The sequence below is a fragment of the Macaca nemestrina genome, chromosome 20 (genome assembly GCF_043159975.1).
Source record: "Macaca nemestrina isolate mMacNem1 chromosome 20, mMacNem.hap1, whole genome shotgun sequence".
Lineage (NCBI taxonomy): Eukaryota > Metazoa > Chordata > Mammalia > Primates > Cercopithecidae > Macaca > Macaca nemestrina.
Window position 1 is genome coordinate 49,769,213 of NC_092144.1, and position 15,475 is coordinate 49,784,687.

The 15,475-nt window shown below is 53.8% G+C and overlaps 1 protein-coding gene and 1 long non-coding RNA gene across 6 annotated transcripts in view; one reads left to right on the top strand and one right to left on the bottom strand.

Moving 5' to 3' along the window:
- The window catches only part of LOC105495626 (spectrin beta, non-erythrocytic 4), a 117,054-nt gene that overhangs the window by 98,062 nt on the left and 3,517 nt on the right, over positions 1-15,475 (top strand). For 3 of the 5 annotated variants that reach the window (XM_071086863.1, XM_071086864.1, XM_071086865.1), the window contains 9 exons: positions 1,518-1,762; positions 7,200-7,338; positions 7,438-7,522; positions 7,939-8,135; positions 10,008-10,636; positions 11,975-12,044; positions 12,665-12,957; positions 14,512-14,685; positions 14,831-14,873. In XM_071086863.1, coding sequence (XP_070942964.1) covers positions 1,518-1,762; positions 7,200-7,338; positions 7,438-7,522; positions 7,939-8,135; positions 10,008-10,636; positions 11,975-12,044; positions 12,665-12,957; positions 14,512-14,685; positions 14,831-14,873 — 1,875 coding nt within the window. Of the gene's footprint in view, positions 1-1,517; positions 1,763-7,199; positions 7,339-7,437; positions 7,523-7,938; positions 8,136-10,007; positions 10,637-11,974; positions 12,045-12,664; positions 12,985-14,511; positions 14,686-14,830; positions 14,874-15,475 lie in introns of those variants that run through there. The other 2 variants (XM_071086866.1, XM_071086867.1) reach the window with 2 other exon arrangements.
- LOC139360275 (uncharacterized) lies at positions 2,125-10,433 on the bottom strand. The gene is made up of 3 exons (XR_011617566.1): positions 10,303-10,433; positions 7,920-8,095; positions 2,125-2,263 (listed from the first exon to the last, which is right to left on the bottom strand). It is a non-coding gene; the product is annotated as an uncharacterized lncRNA (long non-coding RNA).

Consider the following 15,475-nt stretch of genomic DNA (forward strand, 5'->3'; position numbering starts at 1 on the left):
AAGGTCTCACTCTGTCACCCAGGCTGGAGTGCAGTGGCTTGATCTCAGCTCACTGCAACCTCTGCCTCCCAGGCTCAAGCGATTTCCCTGCCTCAGCTTTCCAAATAGCTAGGATTACACGTACACGCCACCATGCCCAGCTAAGTTTTGTATTTTTAGTAGAGATGGGATTTCACCATGTTGGCCAGGCTGGCCTCAAAATCCTGACCTCAGGTGATCCATCCGTCTTGGCCTCCCTAAGTGCTAGGATTATAGGCATGAGCTACTGCACCCAGCTGGCAATTACTATTATTATTATTATGAGGTGGAGTCTCACTTTGTCACCCAGGCTGGAGTGCAGTGGTGTAATCTCGACTCACTGCAACCTCTGCCTCCCGGGTTCAAGTGATTCTCCCACTTCAGCCTCCTGAGTAGCTGGGAGTACAGGTGCGAGCCACCACACCCAACTGATTTTTGTATTTTTAGTAGAGATGCGGTTTCACCATGTTGGCCAGGCTGGTCTTGAACTCCTGACCTCAAGTGATTTGCCCGCCTTGGCCTCCCAAAGTGCTGGGGTTACAGGCATGAGCCACCATGCCCAGCCCAATTATTTTTATAGATCCTATAAGTGACTTAGAAATCAGGCTGAGAGATTGACAGCAATAAGTGGTGGATCTGTTAGAGATGGGGAGGTCACACCAAAAGAAATCAGGAGATTTAACCAACAGAGTGAGCAACAGGCTGAGCGCAGTGGCTCATGCCTGTAATCTCAGCACTTTGGGAGGCCGAGGTGGGAGGACTGCTTGAGCCCAGGAGTTCAAGATGAGCCTGGGCAACATAGTGAGACTCCATCTCCATTACAACATATATGTGTGTATCCTGGTGCAGTGGCATGCACCTGTAGTTCCAGCTATTAGTAGGCTGAGGCAGGAGGATCACTTGAGCCCAGGGTGTCAAGGTTGCAGTGAATTGTGTTTGTGCCACTGCACTGCAGCCTGCACAACAGAGCAAGACCCTGTCTCGAAACAAACAAACAAACAAAAAACCCAAAACCCGAAAGATAGAGTGAGCAGAACTCATACAGCAGAATGAATGGAAATTGGGTAGGGGACTAACAGCAATTGAACAGACATTGTGTAGGAAACTGGGCTACTACGAAGGAGTGGGTTTGAAATAAACCAAGTTAAAAAAAAATTAGCACATCTAAAAGACATCAAAGTGGAAGGGGGTTTCCTGACAGACCCAAGGTAGAGGTGGGCCTGCCTGACAACATAGGTGACAGACCCAATAGAAATAGAGCTCTCAGACCAAAAGAAATCAGGCAGTGGGCTGAAAGAGACGTGGTAGTAGAACCAAAAGAAGTCAGAACGCGGGTAAGTCAAAGAGAAATCAGGCAGCAGATATGACAGGAGCCTGGCTGTGGGATCACAGTGTGAGGCTCCTTATATCTTGGGGTTCCGTGCTGGAGCAGATGGCGGGAGGGAGGGCACAGCCTGGGCCCCATGGAGGGCTGGCGCCCGACCTGGCATGCCCCTCAGGTACGGCAGCTGCAGGAGGGGGCGGCCCAGCTGCGGACGGTGTATGCGGGTGAACATGCCGAGGCCATCGCTAGCCGGGAACAGGAGGTGCTGCAGGGTTGGAAAGAGCTGCTGTCAGCCTGCGAAGATGCCCGCCTGCACGTCAGCTCCACGGCCGACGCCCTGCGCTTCCACAGCCAAGTCCGCGACCTGCTTTCCTGGATGGATGGCATCGCCAGCCAGATTGGGGCAGCCGACAAGCCCAGGTGCCCCTCATCCCTCCTCGGGCTTCCTGCCTGCCCCTGGCGGCCTCCCCCAGCCAACCCCAGCCCACTGACAGCCCCCTTCCCAACCGAATGACAACAGCCACTATCTGTGTGGCACCTCTGTGTGCCAGGCACTGTTCTAGGTGCTTCGTGTGTATTCAGACCCCATTTTTAGGCCTGTCATTGGGGACTTAGGTCATGGGGCATCCTTCTGTCCTCTGTCCTTCCCAGTTGCCCATAATTACCCTCTCCATGGGATGTCACAGCATGAAACAGGCTAAAGACAGGATGGGCAAGGGAGGTGTGGGACTGTATTTGTGAGGGTGGGTGAAGAATTGTAACAATTCCAGCATCGCAGTGGCTTCATTAGTAGGCATTGACTTATTGCTCACATAGTGGCTGGATGTGAGTGTCCGGCAGAATCCTGTCCCATGGTGATTGGGAGCAGGGTCCTTCCATCACACCATCCTGGGAGTCACATGCTGGACCTTCTGCATCACGCTGCAAATGGGAAAAGACAGAAGGAGGATTACACAGAAGGTTTTAGGGATAAAGCCAGCACTCACACACTGCCAGTCTAGTGGCCTAACCTGTCTGCCAGGGAGGCTGCAAATTTTTTTTCTTTTGAGACGTAGTCTTGCTCTGTCGACCAGGCTGGAGTGCAGTGGCACAGTATCAGCTCACTGCAACCTCCATCTGCCAGGTTCAAGCGATTCTCCTGCCTCAGCCTCCCAAGTAGCTGGGACTACAGGTGCCCACCACCATGTCTGGCTAATTTTGTATTTTTAGTAGAGATGGGGTTTCACCGTGTTGGCCACTCTGGTCTCAAACTCCTGGCCTCAAGTGATCCACCCCCCTCAGCCTCCCAAAGTGCTGGGATTACAGGTGTAAGCCACCGTGCCTGACCTAGGCTGGAAATTTAGTCACATGGTGTGGCCAGGAAGAAAAGGACCTGGGGAATCAGGGATAGCTGGCATTGCTTCTGGGAATGCAGGGCCTGGAGCCTGCATTCATTTACTCAGCAAATATGTATTAAATGCATATGGTGTGCCACGTGGTGAGCAAGGCCAAGCCCTTGCCCTGAGACAGATTGCATTCTCATAGCACTTATTACTTTCTGAAATATAGTATGGGGGCGGGGCATGATGGCTCATGCCTGTAATCCCAGCACTGTGGGAGACTGAGGCAGGTAGATCACCTGAGCTCAGGAGTTTGAGACCAGACTAGCCAGCATGGCAAAACCCAATCTCTACTAAAAATACAAAAATTAGCCAGGCATGGTGGCGGACGCCTGTAATTCCAGCTACTTGGGAGGCTGAAGCAGGAGAATCGCTTGAACCCAGGAGGCGGAGGTTGCGGTGAACCAAGATCTTGCCACTGCACTCCAGCCTGGGTAACAAGAGCAAAACTCCATCTAAAAAAAAAAAAGAAAGAAATATAGTGTGGGTATATATACATAGGAAGGGAATGATAGCTGGCAAAGTCTCTCTGAGGATATGCGTTTGACTGGAGACCTGAATGAAGTGATGGGTGAGTCAGGTAAAGTTTTGGGGGAAGAGTTTTCTAGGTGGACGGACCCACAAGTGCAAGGGCCCAGAGGTGGGCTGTAGTTAGGCATGTGTGAGGAAGAACTAGAGATCATTGTGGCCAGATGGAGGGAGGAAGTGAGGGAATGCAGGGTGAGAGGAAGTCAGAGGGGCACTGGGACCCTGGAAACCACACATGGTGACGAGCATACCTTCTCTATGAGGAAGGTGGGAGCCATGCAAGAGTTTAGAGCACAGTGGAGTGATGTGATGTGTACATTTGAGAAAAATAGGCCAGGTGTGGTGGCTCATGCCTGTCTTCCCAGCACTTTGGGAGGCCAATGTGGGTGAATCACTTGAGGCCAGGACTTTGAGATCAGCCTGGCCAATGTGGCGAAACCCCGTCTCTACTAAAAATACAAAAATTAGCTGGGCGTTGTGGCAGATGCCTGTAATCCCAGCTACTGGGGAGGCTGAGGCAGGAGAATTGCTTGAACCTGGAAGGTGGAGGTTGCAGTGAGCTGAGATCGCACCGCTGCATTACTTCAGCCTGGGCAACAGAGCGAGACTCCATGTAAAAAAAAAAAAAAAAAAAGCTGGGCTTGGTGGCTCACACGTGTAATCCCAACATTTTGGGAGGCTGAGGTGGGCGGATCACTTGAGGTTGGGAGTTCGAGACCAGCCTGACCAACATAGAGAAACTTTGTCTCTACTAAAAATACAAACTTAGCCGGGTGTGGTGGTGCACGCCTATAATCCCAGCTACTCGGGAGGCTGAGGCAGGAGAATTGCTTGAACCCGGGAGGCAGAGGTTGCAGTGAGCCAAGATTGTGCCTTTGCACTCCAGCCTGGGCAATAAGAGTGAAATGCCATCTCAAAAAAAAAAAAAATTTAAATATACAGGGAAGTAAAGGTAACCCACATGTGTATCGTGAACACGTGGCTTGAACAACCATCAACATTTGGCCAATGTAGCCAGAAGAGGTGGCTCACGCCTATAATCCCAACACTGGGAGGCCAAGGCAAGAGGATCACTTGAGCCCAGGAGTTTGAGACCACCCTACGCAACATAGTGAGATCCCATCTCTACAAAAAAGAAAAAAATTAGTCAATCATGGTGATTCTTAAAAAAAAAAAAAAATTGCCGGGCGCGGTGGCTCAAGCCTGTAATCCCAGCACTTTGGGAGGCCGAGGCGGGTGGATCACGAGGTCAGGAGATCAAGACTATCCTGGCTAACATGGTGAAACCCCGTCTCTACGAAAAATACAAAAAACTAGCCGGGCGAGGTGGCGAGCGCCTGTAGTCTCAGCTACTTGGGAGGCTGAGGCGGGAGAATGGCGTGAACCCGGGAGGCGGAGCTTGCAGTGAGCCGAGATCACGCCACTGCACTCCAGCCTGGGAGACACAGCGAGACTCCGTCTCAAAAAAAAAAAAAAAAAAAAAAAATTTTTTTTTTAATTAGTTGGGCATTGTGGTGCATGCCTGTAGTCCCAGCTACTCTGGAGGCTAAGCCAGGAGGATCTCTTGAGCCCAAGTGGTAGATTCAAACCATAGCATGAAGCCATGATTGCCAACTGATGGAATCTTCAGAAACTTGGAATTTGTTTTGGACATAAGATGGCTTAGAATGGTGCTGTCCAACAGTTATATAACATGAGCCGGCCGGGCGCGGTGGCTCAAGCCTGTAATCCCAGCACTTTGGGAGGCCGAGGCGGGCGGATCACGAGGTCAGGAGATCGAGACCATCCTGGCTAACACGGTGAAACCCTGTCTCTACTAAAATACAAAAAAAATTAGCCGGGCGAGGTGGCGGGCGCCTGTACTCCCAGCTACTCGGGAGGCTGAGGCAGGAGAATGGCGTGAACCCGGGAGGCGGGGCTTGCAGTGAGCTGAGATCCGGCCACTGCAGTCCAGCCTGGGCAACAGAGCCAGACTCCCTCTCAAAAAAAAAAAAAAACATGAGCCACAAATGTGAGCCACATATATACTTTAAAATCTTCTGTGGCCATATTAACAAAGCAAAGCAAATGAAAATTAATTTTAGTAATACATTTTTATTTAACCTGACATACCCAAAGTATTATCACTTCAACAGGTAGTCAATATTAAAACTATTAATGAGGCCAGGCGGTCTCAAACTTCTGGCCTCAGGTGATCTGCCCGCCTCAGCCTCCCAATCTCAGCGGAGTGGAGATTGTACCACTGCAGTCCAGCCTGGGTGACAGAATGAGACTCCGTCTCAAAAACAACAACAAAAACAAACAAAACTATTAATGAGACCAGGCGCAGTGGCTCATGCCTGTAATCTGTGCAGAGATTGGGAGCCTAAGGCAGGCGGATCACCTGAGGCCAGAAGTTCAAGACCAGCCTGGCCAACGTGGCGAAAACCCATCTCTACTAAAAATACAGAACAAAAAATTAGCCAGGCTTGGTGGTGGGTGCCTGTAATCCCAGCTACTTGGGAGGCTGAGGCAGGAGAATTGCTTGAATCTGGGAGGTGGAGGCTGCAGTGAGCCAAGATCATGCCATTGCACTCCAGCCTGGGCAAGAAGAGCAAATCTCCATCTCAAAAAAAAAAAAAAAAGGTGCGGCTGTAATCCCAGCACTTTGGGAGGCCAAGGCGGGCGGATCGCCTGAGGTCAGGAGTTCGAGACCAGCCCGACAAACATGTTGAAACCCCATTTCTACTAAAAATACAAAAAGATTAGCCAGGCGTGGTGGCGGGCGCCTGTAATCCCAGCTACTCAGGAGGCTGAGGCAGGGGAATCACTTGAACCCAGAAGGGGGAGGTTGCAGTGAGCGGGGATCGTGCCACTGCACGACAACAAAAAACTATTAATGAGACATTTTACGTTCTTTACTATGCTAACTCCACAAAATCTGGTGTGCATTTTACACTTCATATCAAAATTCAGACTGGCCACATTTCAAGTGCTCACATGTCTAGTGGCTACTGCCTTGGAGAGCACAGACTTGCAAGGTTAAAATCATTGGCTAGTGGAACCTTCAGAAGCATAGCTAGGAAAAGTTAGAAAATTTGGATCTTGGCTGGGTGTGGTGGCTTATGCCCATAGCCTCAAACTTTGGGAGGCTGAGGCAGGTGAATTGCTAGAGCCCAGGGGTTTGAGACCAGCCTGGGCAACATAGCAAGACCCTGTCTCTACGGAAAATAAAAAAATTAGCTGGGTGTGATGGTGTGCACCTGTGGTCCCAGTTACTCAGGAGGCTGAGGCAGGAGGATTGCATGAGCCCAGGAGGTTGAGGCTGCAGTAAGCTGTGATCTTGCCACTGCACTCCAGCCTGGGCAAACAGAGCAAGACCCTATTAAAAAAAAAAAAAAAAAAAAAAAGGAAGTTTGGATCTTGGAATCCTAGAAGGTTAGAATCACCGAAGTGTGAAATTTTAGAAACTTAGAAAGTTTGAATCATTGAATTAGTGAACCACGGGCCCTCAGAACTTGGTCATCGAAAGTCGATGTCTCAGCCTGGTGCAGTGGCTCATGCCTGTAATCCCAGCACTTTGGGAGGCTGAGACGGGCAGATCACCTGAGGTCAGAAGTTCAAGACCAGCCTGGCCAACATGGTGAAACCCCATCTGTACTAAAAATACAAAAATTAGCTGAGCATGATGGTGGGTGCCTGTAATCCCAGCTACTCAGGAGGCTAAGGCAGGAGAATCACCTGAACTCGGGAGGTGGAGTTTGCAGTGAGCCGAGATCGCCCTACTGCACTCCAGCCTGGGCCATAGAGTGAGACTCCATCTCAAAAAAAAAAAAAAAGAAAAGAAAGTAGGTGTCTCGAGGTGGTGTGGGATGTCAGCCTCAAGGATTCGGGGTCACCAGGAGCCACATGTATGGGGCAGGCTGAGGAGGCTGCCCGTGGCTCAGATCCCTGCCTGCCACCCACTGCAGGGACGTGTCATCAGTGGAGGTGCTCATGAACTACCACCAGGGCCTGAAGACTGAGCTGGAGGCGCGGGTGCCTGAGCTGACTGCCTGCCAGGAGCTGGGGCGATCTCTGCTGCTCAACAAAAGTGCCATGGCTGATGAGGTGGGGAGCAGGGAGGGGGTCCCCCTCTGCCACCTGGGCACATTGGGGTGGAAGCCATTCCACACCCTGACTTCCCTCCCACCCACCTGCCACTCCCAGATCCAGGCACAGCTGGACAAGCTGGGAACCAGGAAGGAGGAGGTGTCGGAAAAGTGGGACCGCCATTGGGAGTGGCTGCAGCAGAGTGAGTGGGGGCCCAGGCATACGTGGCTCAAGGGCACAGGGACATGCTCCGGCCTGTCCAGCCAAGGCCCAGAGGGTGACAGGAGCATGCTTTGCACCCTACCCATGGGTCTCCAGAAGCAAACATAAGAGCCTGGAAGGGTGGACAAGGGGGCTGCCTTGCCATTGAATACCCACCCCCCAAAAAAAGTCTTAAAGTCCTGGGTGGGGGGACATTAAGGAAGGAGGAATGGGAGTCAGAAAGGAAGAATGATGCCCACTGAAATAGCCCCAGCTTCTGTCATTCCTGCAGAGCCCAGGATGGTCAGGGCTGGGGTATGGAAAGCTGCAGGGGTGTGGAAGGCCAGGGGAAACAGCCATTGCCCCAGGAAGGGCTCCAGATGCTCTAGAATCCTTACCCTGCATGCCCCTCCTCAGTGCTGGAGGTGCACCAGTTTGCCCAGGAGGCGGTGGTGGCTGATGCCTGGCTGACAGCCCAGGAGCCGCTCCTGCAGAGCCGGGAGCTGGGCAGCAGCGTGGATGAGGTGGAGCAGCTTATCCGGCGACACGAGGCCTTCCGCAAAGCGGCTGCAGCCTGGGAAGAGAGGTTCAGCTCTCTGCGGCGCCTGACCACGGTCAGCTCCCCAGATCCTGCCCCATTAACCCCATCCCCACCAAGACCCCCACACCCACGGCTGTGTATGAGACAGACACACCCGGACATGGTGCTTAGTCCTGTGTTGTGTGAGTGCCAAGACCCTTCCTAGGCTCCCAGTGGAGCAGAGGGACAGACCTGTCACCAGTGACAGCCCAGAATGTCAGGGATGTGATAGGGGAAGAACAAGCAGAGGGATGGTGCCTGGGATGGGGAGAGGGAGGGGGAACTGGCCTGGAGAATTCTGTTCTGAGACTTGAATAATTAGGTGAAGAGACTGTAGTAATAAAAAGGATTAGGCCAGGTGTGGTGGCTCATGCCTGTAATCCCAGCACTTTGGGAGACCAAGATGGGTGGGTCACTTGAGGCCATGAGTTTGAGACCAGCCTGGCCAACATGTTGAAACCCCATCTCTACTAAAAATACAAAAATTAGCTGGGCAAGGTGGTGCACACCTGTAATCCCAGCTACTCGGGAGGCTGAGGCAGGAAAATCACTTGAACCTGGGAGGCAGAGGTTGCAGTGAGCCTAGATCATGCCACTGCACTCCAGCCTGGGCAACAGAACAAGACTCCATCTCAAAAAAAAAAAAAAAAAAAAATGCTTAAAGACTGAGTGGGGTGGCTCACACCTGTACTCTCTTTGGAAGGCCTAGGCAGGAGGATCACTTGAACCCAGGAGTTCAAGACCAGCCTTGGCAACATACTGAGAATGCGTCTCTACCAAAACCAAAAGCAAACAAAGAAAAAAGAAAAGGGGCCGGGCGCGGTGGCTCAAGCCTGTAATCCCAGCACTTTGGGAGGCCGAGACGGGTGGATCACGAGGTCAGGAGATGGAGACCATCCTGGCTAACCTGGTGAAACCCCGTCTCTACTAAAAAATACAAAAAACTAGCCAGGCGAGGTGGTGGGCACTTGTAGTCCCGGGTACTGGGGAGGCTGAGGCCAGAGAATGGCGTGAACCCGGGAGCCGGAGCTTGCAGTGAGCTGAGATCCGGCCACTGCACTCCAGCCTGGGCGACACAGCGAGACTCTGTCTCAAAAAAAAAAAAAAAAAGAAAAGAAAAGGAAAAAGAAAAAACAGCCAGGCATGATGGCACGTGCATATAGTCCAAGCTACTAAGAGGGGTGGCTAAGACTCAAGGCTCACTTGAGCACTGGAGGTTGAGGCTGCAGTGAGCTACGATCCTGCCCCTTGCACTCCAGCCTGGATGACAGAGCAAGACTCTGGAAAAAAAAAAAAAAGGCCGGGCTCGGTGGCTCACGCCTGTAATCCCAGCACTTTGGGAGGCTGAAGAGGGCAGATCACAAGGTCAGGAGATCTAGACCTTCCTGGCTAACACGGTGAAACCCTGTCTCTACTAAAAATACAAAAAAAATTAGCCGGGCGTGGTGGCAGGCGCCTGTAGTCCCAGCTACTCGGGAAGCTGAGGCAGGAGAATGGCGTGAACCTGGGAGGCGGAGCTTGCAGTAAGCCCAGATCGTGCCACTGCACTCCAGCCTGGGCGACAGAGCGTGACTTCGTCTCAAAAAAATAAAGTCTTAAAGTCCTGTGTGGGGGGACATTAAGGAAGGAGAAATGGGAGTCAGGCACGCAGAGAAATTGATTTACCCAATTTTTAAAAAAAGTGATTTAGCCAATTCTTAAAAGAGAAATAGGTGTTTGCCGGTGAGAATAAGGCTTTAAGTTCTTGACAGAGAGCAAAGCATCGCACAGGCCTGGACACCTTGCTTTTTCAAGGAACTGATCAATTGAGTGGTGAGGCAGAAAACCCAGGCCGCCTCCCTGGACCTCCCCCTTACCCCACCCCGGCCCGACGCCTCCAACCTAACCCTGGTCCCTCCATCCCCAGATCGAGAAAATCAAGGCGGAACAGAGCAAGCAGCCGCCCACCCCACTGCTGGGGCGCAAGTTCTTTGGGGACCCCACGGAACTGGCGGCCAAGGCGGCGCCCCTGCTGCGGCCAGGGGGCTATGAAAGGGGCTTGGAGCCCCTGGCCCGCCGGGCCTCGGACACGCTCTCGGCCGAGGTGCGGACTCGGGTGGGGTATGTGCGCCAGGAGCTCAAGCCCGAGCGCCTTCAGCCGCGCATTGACCGGCTGCCAGAGATCCCGGGGAGGGTGGAGCACGCGGCCCTGCCGGCCTCACCAGAGGATGCGGCGGAGACCCTCGCGGCCCCCGCGGCCCCCGTGGCGGCGGAGCAGGTCCGGCCACGGCCGGAGCGCCAGGAGTCAGCGGATCGCGCGGAGGAGCTTCCCAGGAGGCGACGGCCCGAGCGGCAAGAGTCAGTCGATCAATCAGAGGAGGCTGCGCGGCGGCGGCGGCCAGAACGGCAGGAGTCAGCGGAGCACGAGGCGGCACACAGCCTTACCCTGGGCCGCTACGAGCAGATGGAGCGGCGGCGCGAGCGGCGTGAGCGGCGCTTGGAGCGGCAGGAGTCCAGCGAACAGGAGATGCCCATCAGAGGAGACCTGGTCAAGGGGTAAGGCGACCACTGCATGACCAGGAAGTGAGGGGAGGGGAAAGCTGAGAGCTCCTGGAACAGCACAGGCCCAGTGACGGGGCTTCAGGGCTCCGAACTTCCCAAGGAAGGAGATATCGTCACGGTACCCATTTTGCAGAGGTGTAAACTGAGGCTGCAAAAGAATCGATATGCGCATTATTACACAGGAAGGGAAGCCTTTCTCCAGACTCCGGTTCTCAGCCCCTGGGTTGTGACTCCTGCATCAAGTCTCCCAGGTGCCCCGAGGCAGAGATTTTGTCCTCTCTGTGCCTCAGTTTGTCCACTGGGCTGATGGTGGAACCCTCACCTCCTTGGAGAGAAGACCCTTTATCACAGTTCTATGAGCAGCCTTATGAAGTGGGGGCTGTTGTCTTCTCCATTGTACGGCTAGGGCAACTGAGGCGCAAAGAGGGCAAGTCACTCAGCTTAAACAAACCAGGACTTTCAGAATCCAGAGTTGGCCACTGTGTGTTTTGCAGATCCATCCAATCATCTGTGTGTGTCTCCAGAAAGAGGCCTTTGGTCAGGAGACAATGACTTCTTGACTCTTTTTAAATTTCACATTTCATGAACATTTGCTGAGTGCCCACTCTGCCTGACATGTGCTGAGTCCAGCGGCGACTGAACCAGTCCCATCCCTGACTTTAGAGACTCACAGTCAGTCCACTGGGGAAAACAGGCTTGTCATCAATGATGACCCAGAATTATCTGGGCTGGAATGGGGGTGATCGGGGGACTGGCGAGTCAGGGGTGGGTGGAGAAAGGCAACGTTTACAAGTTATTCTTTGTGCTGCTTAAAATTCAAAGGGGTATCTGGGTGCGGTGGCTCATGCCTGTAATCTCAGCACTTTGGGAGGCTGAGGCGGGCAGGTCACTTAAGGTCAGAAGTTCGAGACCAACCTGGCCAACATAGCAAAACCCTGTCTCTACTAAAAATGCAAAAATTAGCTGGCATGGTGGTACACACCTGTCATCCCAGCTATTTGGGAGGCTGAGGCAGGGGCATTGCTTCAACACAGGAGGCAGAGGTTGCAGTGAGTCGAGATCATGCACCACTGTACTCCAGCCTGGGCAACAGAGCAAGACTCCGTCTCAAAAAAAAATTTTTTTTTCAAAGGGGCCAGAGGTTTGGTCCTCCATTCAGCAGACATGTCTCAAACACCTGTGGTACCTAAGGCGAGCATCTGAAACAGCTGCAGAAGTGGGCAGGGGCCTGGCACTTCCAGCTGAGAAGTGAAGGCTCCTCTGCCCAGCCAGGCAGGTCCCTGGGAGAAGGAACCCTGGTTTCATTGAGTCTTTCTGTCCCCCATCCCCCAGGAAGGCCACTCTGGCTGACATTGTGGAACAGCTGCAGGAGAAAGAGGCAGGCCCAGGGCTGCCTGCTGGGGTAAGTTGAGCCTCGGATGGGTGGGGATACAAGGACCCCTTTTTCAGAGAAGGGGGCAGGATCTCAGAAACAGTCAGTGCCTAGCCCTGGCAGGACCCATTCCCTACCTGGAACCTGCAGAGACAGCATGGCCTCTCAGGGTCCCCAGAATCTGAAAATGTCCCCCTTAGAAAGACGGGGCACCTACCTAAGAGACCCCTACTCCCCCTCCACAGACACACACACAGACTCTTCCCACATCTGTCCTGGACTCCGTATTTCTTCAGCCCAGTGGGGTCCCAAATTTCTTCATAGCCTCATACACGCACACACAGAAGGAAGCCCCAGGTTCCTCCTGCAGACAGTGGGGACACGCCCTGCTTGCACCCCCACCTCCAGAGATCTGGCTGCCTCTTCCCACCACCGAGAGGGATTCGAAACCAGTGAGTCCTAACAGACTCACTCCCAAGACCCCAAGGGGCCCTAAGAATTGGGCCTCCAACCCTGAGGTCCTCCCATACTCGCCTCCAAGACAGACGGCCCTGCAGACGGATGGGACCCCAGACCCATGACTCCCCCAAACAGATGACCCCCCACACCCCCTCCATGGACAGCACCCCTTTCCCCCTCCCTTCACACAGCCGTCGCTGCCTCAGCCACGGGAGCTTCCCCCAGGCCGCCTGCCCAACGGGCTTGAGCCGCCCGAGCGGACACCTCGGCCGGACCGGCCCCGGGCGCGGGACCGGCCCAAGCCGCGACGGCGGCCTCGGCCCAGAGAGGGTGGTGAGGGCGGGGGAAGCCGGCGCTCGCGCTCCGCCCCGGCCCAGGGCGGCTCCGCCCCCGCGCCTCCGCCACCGCCCACTCACACAGTGCTGCACGAGGGCTTCCTACTGCGCAAGCGCGAGCTCGACGCTAACCGCAAGTCGTCCAACCGGTGAGCGTATGGGCGGGGTTTTGGAAGGTGGGTCTCAGGCTCTGGGTGACCAATGAGGGGAGCGGCGGGACTGAGGAGCGGGTGTGGTTCAACTTCAGGCCCTCCAGCAGGTGGGGGTGGTAGGTGGGGCCAGAGGAGGGGGGTGGATGAAATCAAGAAAGCCAACCAGGCCGGGCGCGGTGGCTCAAGCCTGTAATCCCAGCACTTTGGGAGGCCGAGGCGGGCGGATCACAAGGTCAGGAGATCGAGACCACAGTGAAACCCCGTCTCTACTAAAAATACAAAAAATTAGCCGGGCGCGGTGGCGGGCGCCTGTAGTCCCAGCTACTCAGGAGGCTGAGGCAGGAGAATGGCGGGAACCCGGGAGGCGGAGCTTGCAGTGAGCCGAGATCGCGCCACTGCACTCCAGCCTGGGCAACAGCGTGAGACTCCGTCTCAAAAAAAAAAAAAAAAAAAAAGAAAGCCAACCAATGAGCAGGAGAGGGTGTGGTTTAGCGTCAGGCGCGCCAACCCGTGGGGGTAGTAGGTGGGGCCAGATGGGGGGGGCTCAACTTGGATGATTCCAACCAATGAACAGGAAGGGGTAGGACGTAAGGTTCGTGCATCTAATGGCTGATGGGTGGAGCTTAGGTGGGAACAGAAGGAAAATGTTCTGAAAGTGAATAAATTGGAACCTAACCTCTTAGCAACCAACCCAGGAGTTGACTAGCTAAATAGCAAAGAGGGAGGCGTCTGGTTGAGAAGGTTTCAATGGTTTGTCGTGGAGCCTGGAGAGGTCACCCAACCAGTGAGTGGGGTGGGTCCACCCTTGAAGTTTCAAATTGGGGGAGGGTCCGAAAAGGGGCAGAGCCCAAACTAATGAGGGTAGGGGTTGGGAAGGGGGAGTCATCTCTTACAGGTTTCCAAATGAGGGTTTAGCCACTATGTACCTGCTCTTGGAGTCCAGCTCCTGCTTGTCCACCCTCTTTTTGTCCTACTAAGAGGCAGAATCTGGGGACAAGTGGAGCCAAAAAGGGGTATCACCAGCCAGTAATGGCATGAGGGCTAGTCCCAAGAGATGGAGTGGGCAGGACAGATTCAGATTTTGCTAGTGGAATCTGTAGGTGGTCTTTCAAGCAAGGGCACCTAGTATATCTTGCTCTTGGAGGAATTCCTCCTGGATCGAGGCTTTGGATGGCTGGAGAAACAGGAATTCTTTATTCCAGACAGTAGACCAATAGACCTTCCTTGAGAAAGCTCCAAGATTGGGGAGGATTGAGTGGAGCAAAGGCTTATGGAGGAGACAGCTGAAGTCTTACCTTCAGGAAATTCAGTATGGGAGGGGATAAGGAAGGGAAACCCCAGCCTAGGCAACGGCTTGGTACTGAGAGACTTAGATGCTCCCCTCGGGGCAGCAACAGCCATAAGGAAGCGCATTTTAGGCATATGGCCCAACTAGGGTGCAAAAGTCCAGAGGAAGGAAGGGTCAGGCATATTCAGTCCTTGAGGATGTTAGTGAAGAGTTATCAGGCAGAGTGCTGTGACTCTGCCTTGAGCCCCATCTTGTCACTCCAGGTCGTGGGTGAGCCTTTACTGTGTGCTTAGTAAGGGGGAACTGGGCTTCTACAAGGACTCCAAGGGCCCGGCATCCGGGAGCACACACGGTGGGGAGCCGCTGCTCAGCCTGCACAAGGCCACCAGCGAGGTGGCTAGTGACTACAAGAAAAAGAAGCATGTCTTCAAGCTCCAGTGAGCCCCCCAATGGGCAGGAGGGAGGGATCCAAGGCTCAGCTTCAACTCCCAGGGGGACCCTGACTTCCCTGGGGGACACTTGGTGGGCAGGTGGGCTGGGCTCCTTCCCCAGATCTCTCAAGTTCTGTGTCCCTTCCTACAGGACCCAGGATGGCAGTGAGTTTTTGCTCCAGGCAAAAGATGAGGTGAGATCTGGTCCTTTCCTCCCTCTGTGTGGACCTCAGTAACGACCTGGCTGGCTGGCTCCTGGCCCAGAGTCATGGGGCTGTGAGAAGGGACACTCATAGGCCAAAGTTATCAGGGCTGTAATGGGAAAGCCCACAGGCACTGAGAACCCAAAGCAGGTTCCTAACCCAGTGGGGAGTAGGAAGGGCTTCAGGGAGGGCTGCCTGCAGTTCCTGATGACAAAGTCCAACCTCTTTGCCGTGGTCACTCAGGTGAGACTGGAAAGATAGGAGGGAGTTTGCTTTAAAAAGGGGTGATTTGGTTGGGCGCGGTGGCTCATGCCTGCAATCCCAGCACTTTGGGAGACCAAGGCGGGCAAATCACCTGAGGTCAGGAGTTCGAGACCGGTCTGGCCAACATGGTGAAACCCTGTCTCTACTAAAAAATACAAAAATTAGCTGGGTATGGTGGCAGGTGCCTTAATCCCAGCTACTTGGGAGGCACAGGCAGAAGAATCGTTTGAACCCAGGAGGCGGAGGTTGCAGTGAGCCGAGATGGAGCCATTGCACTCAAGCCTGAGGGACAACAGCTCGAGACTGCTTTCAAAAATAAAATAAAATAA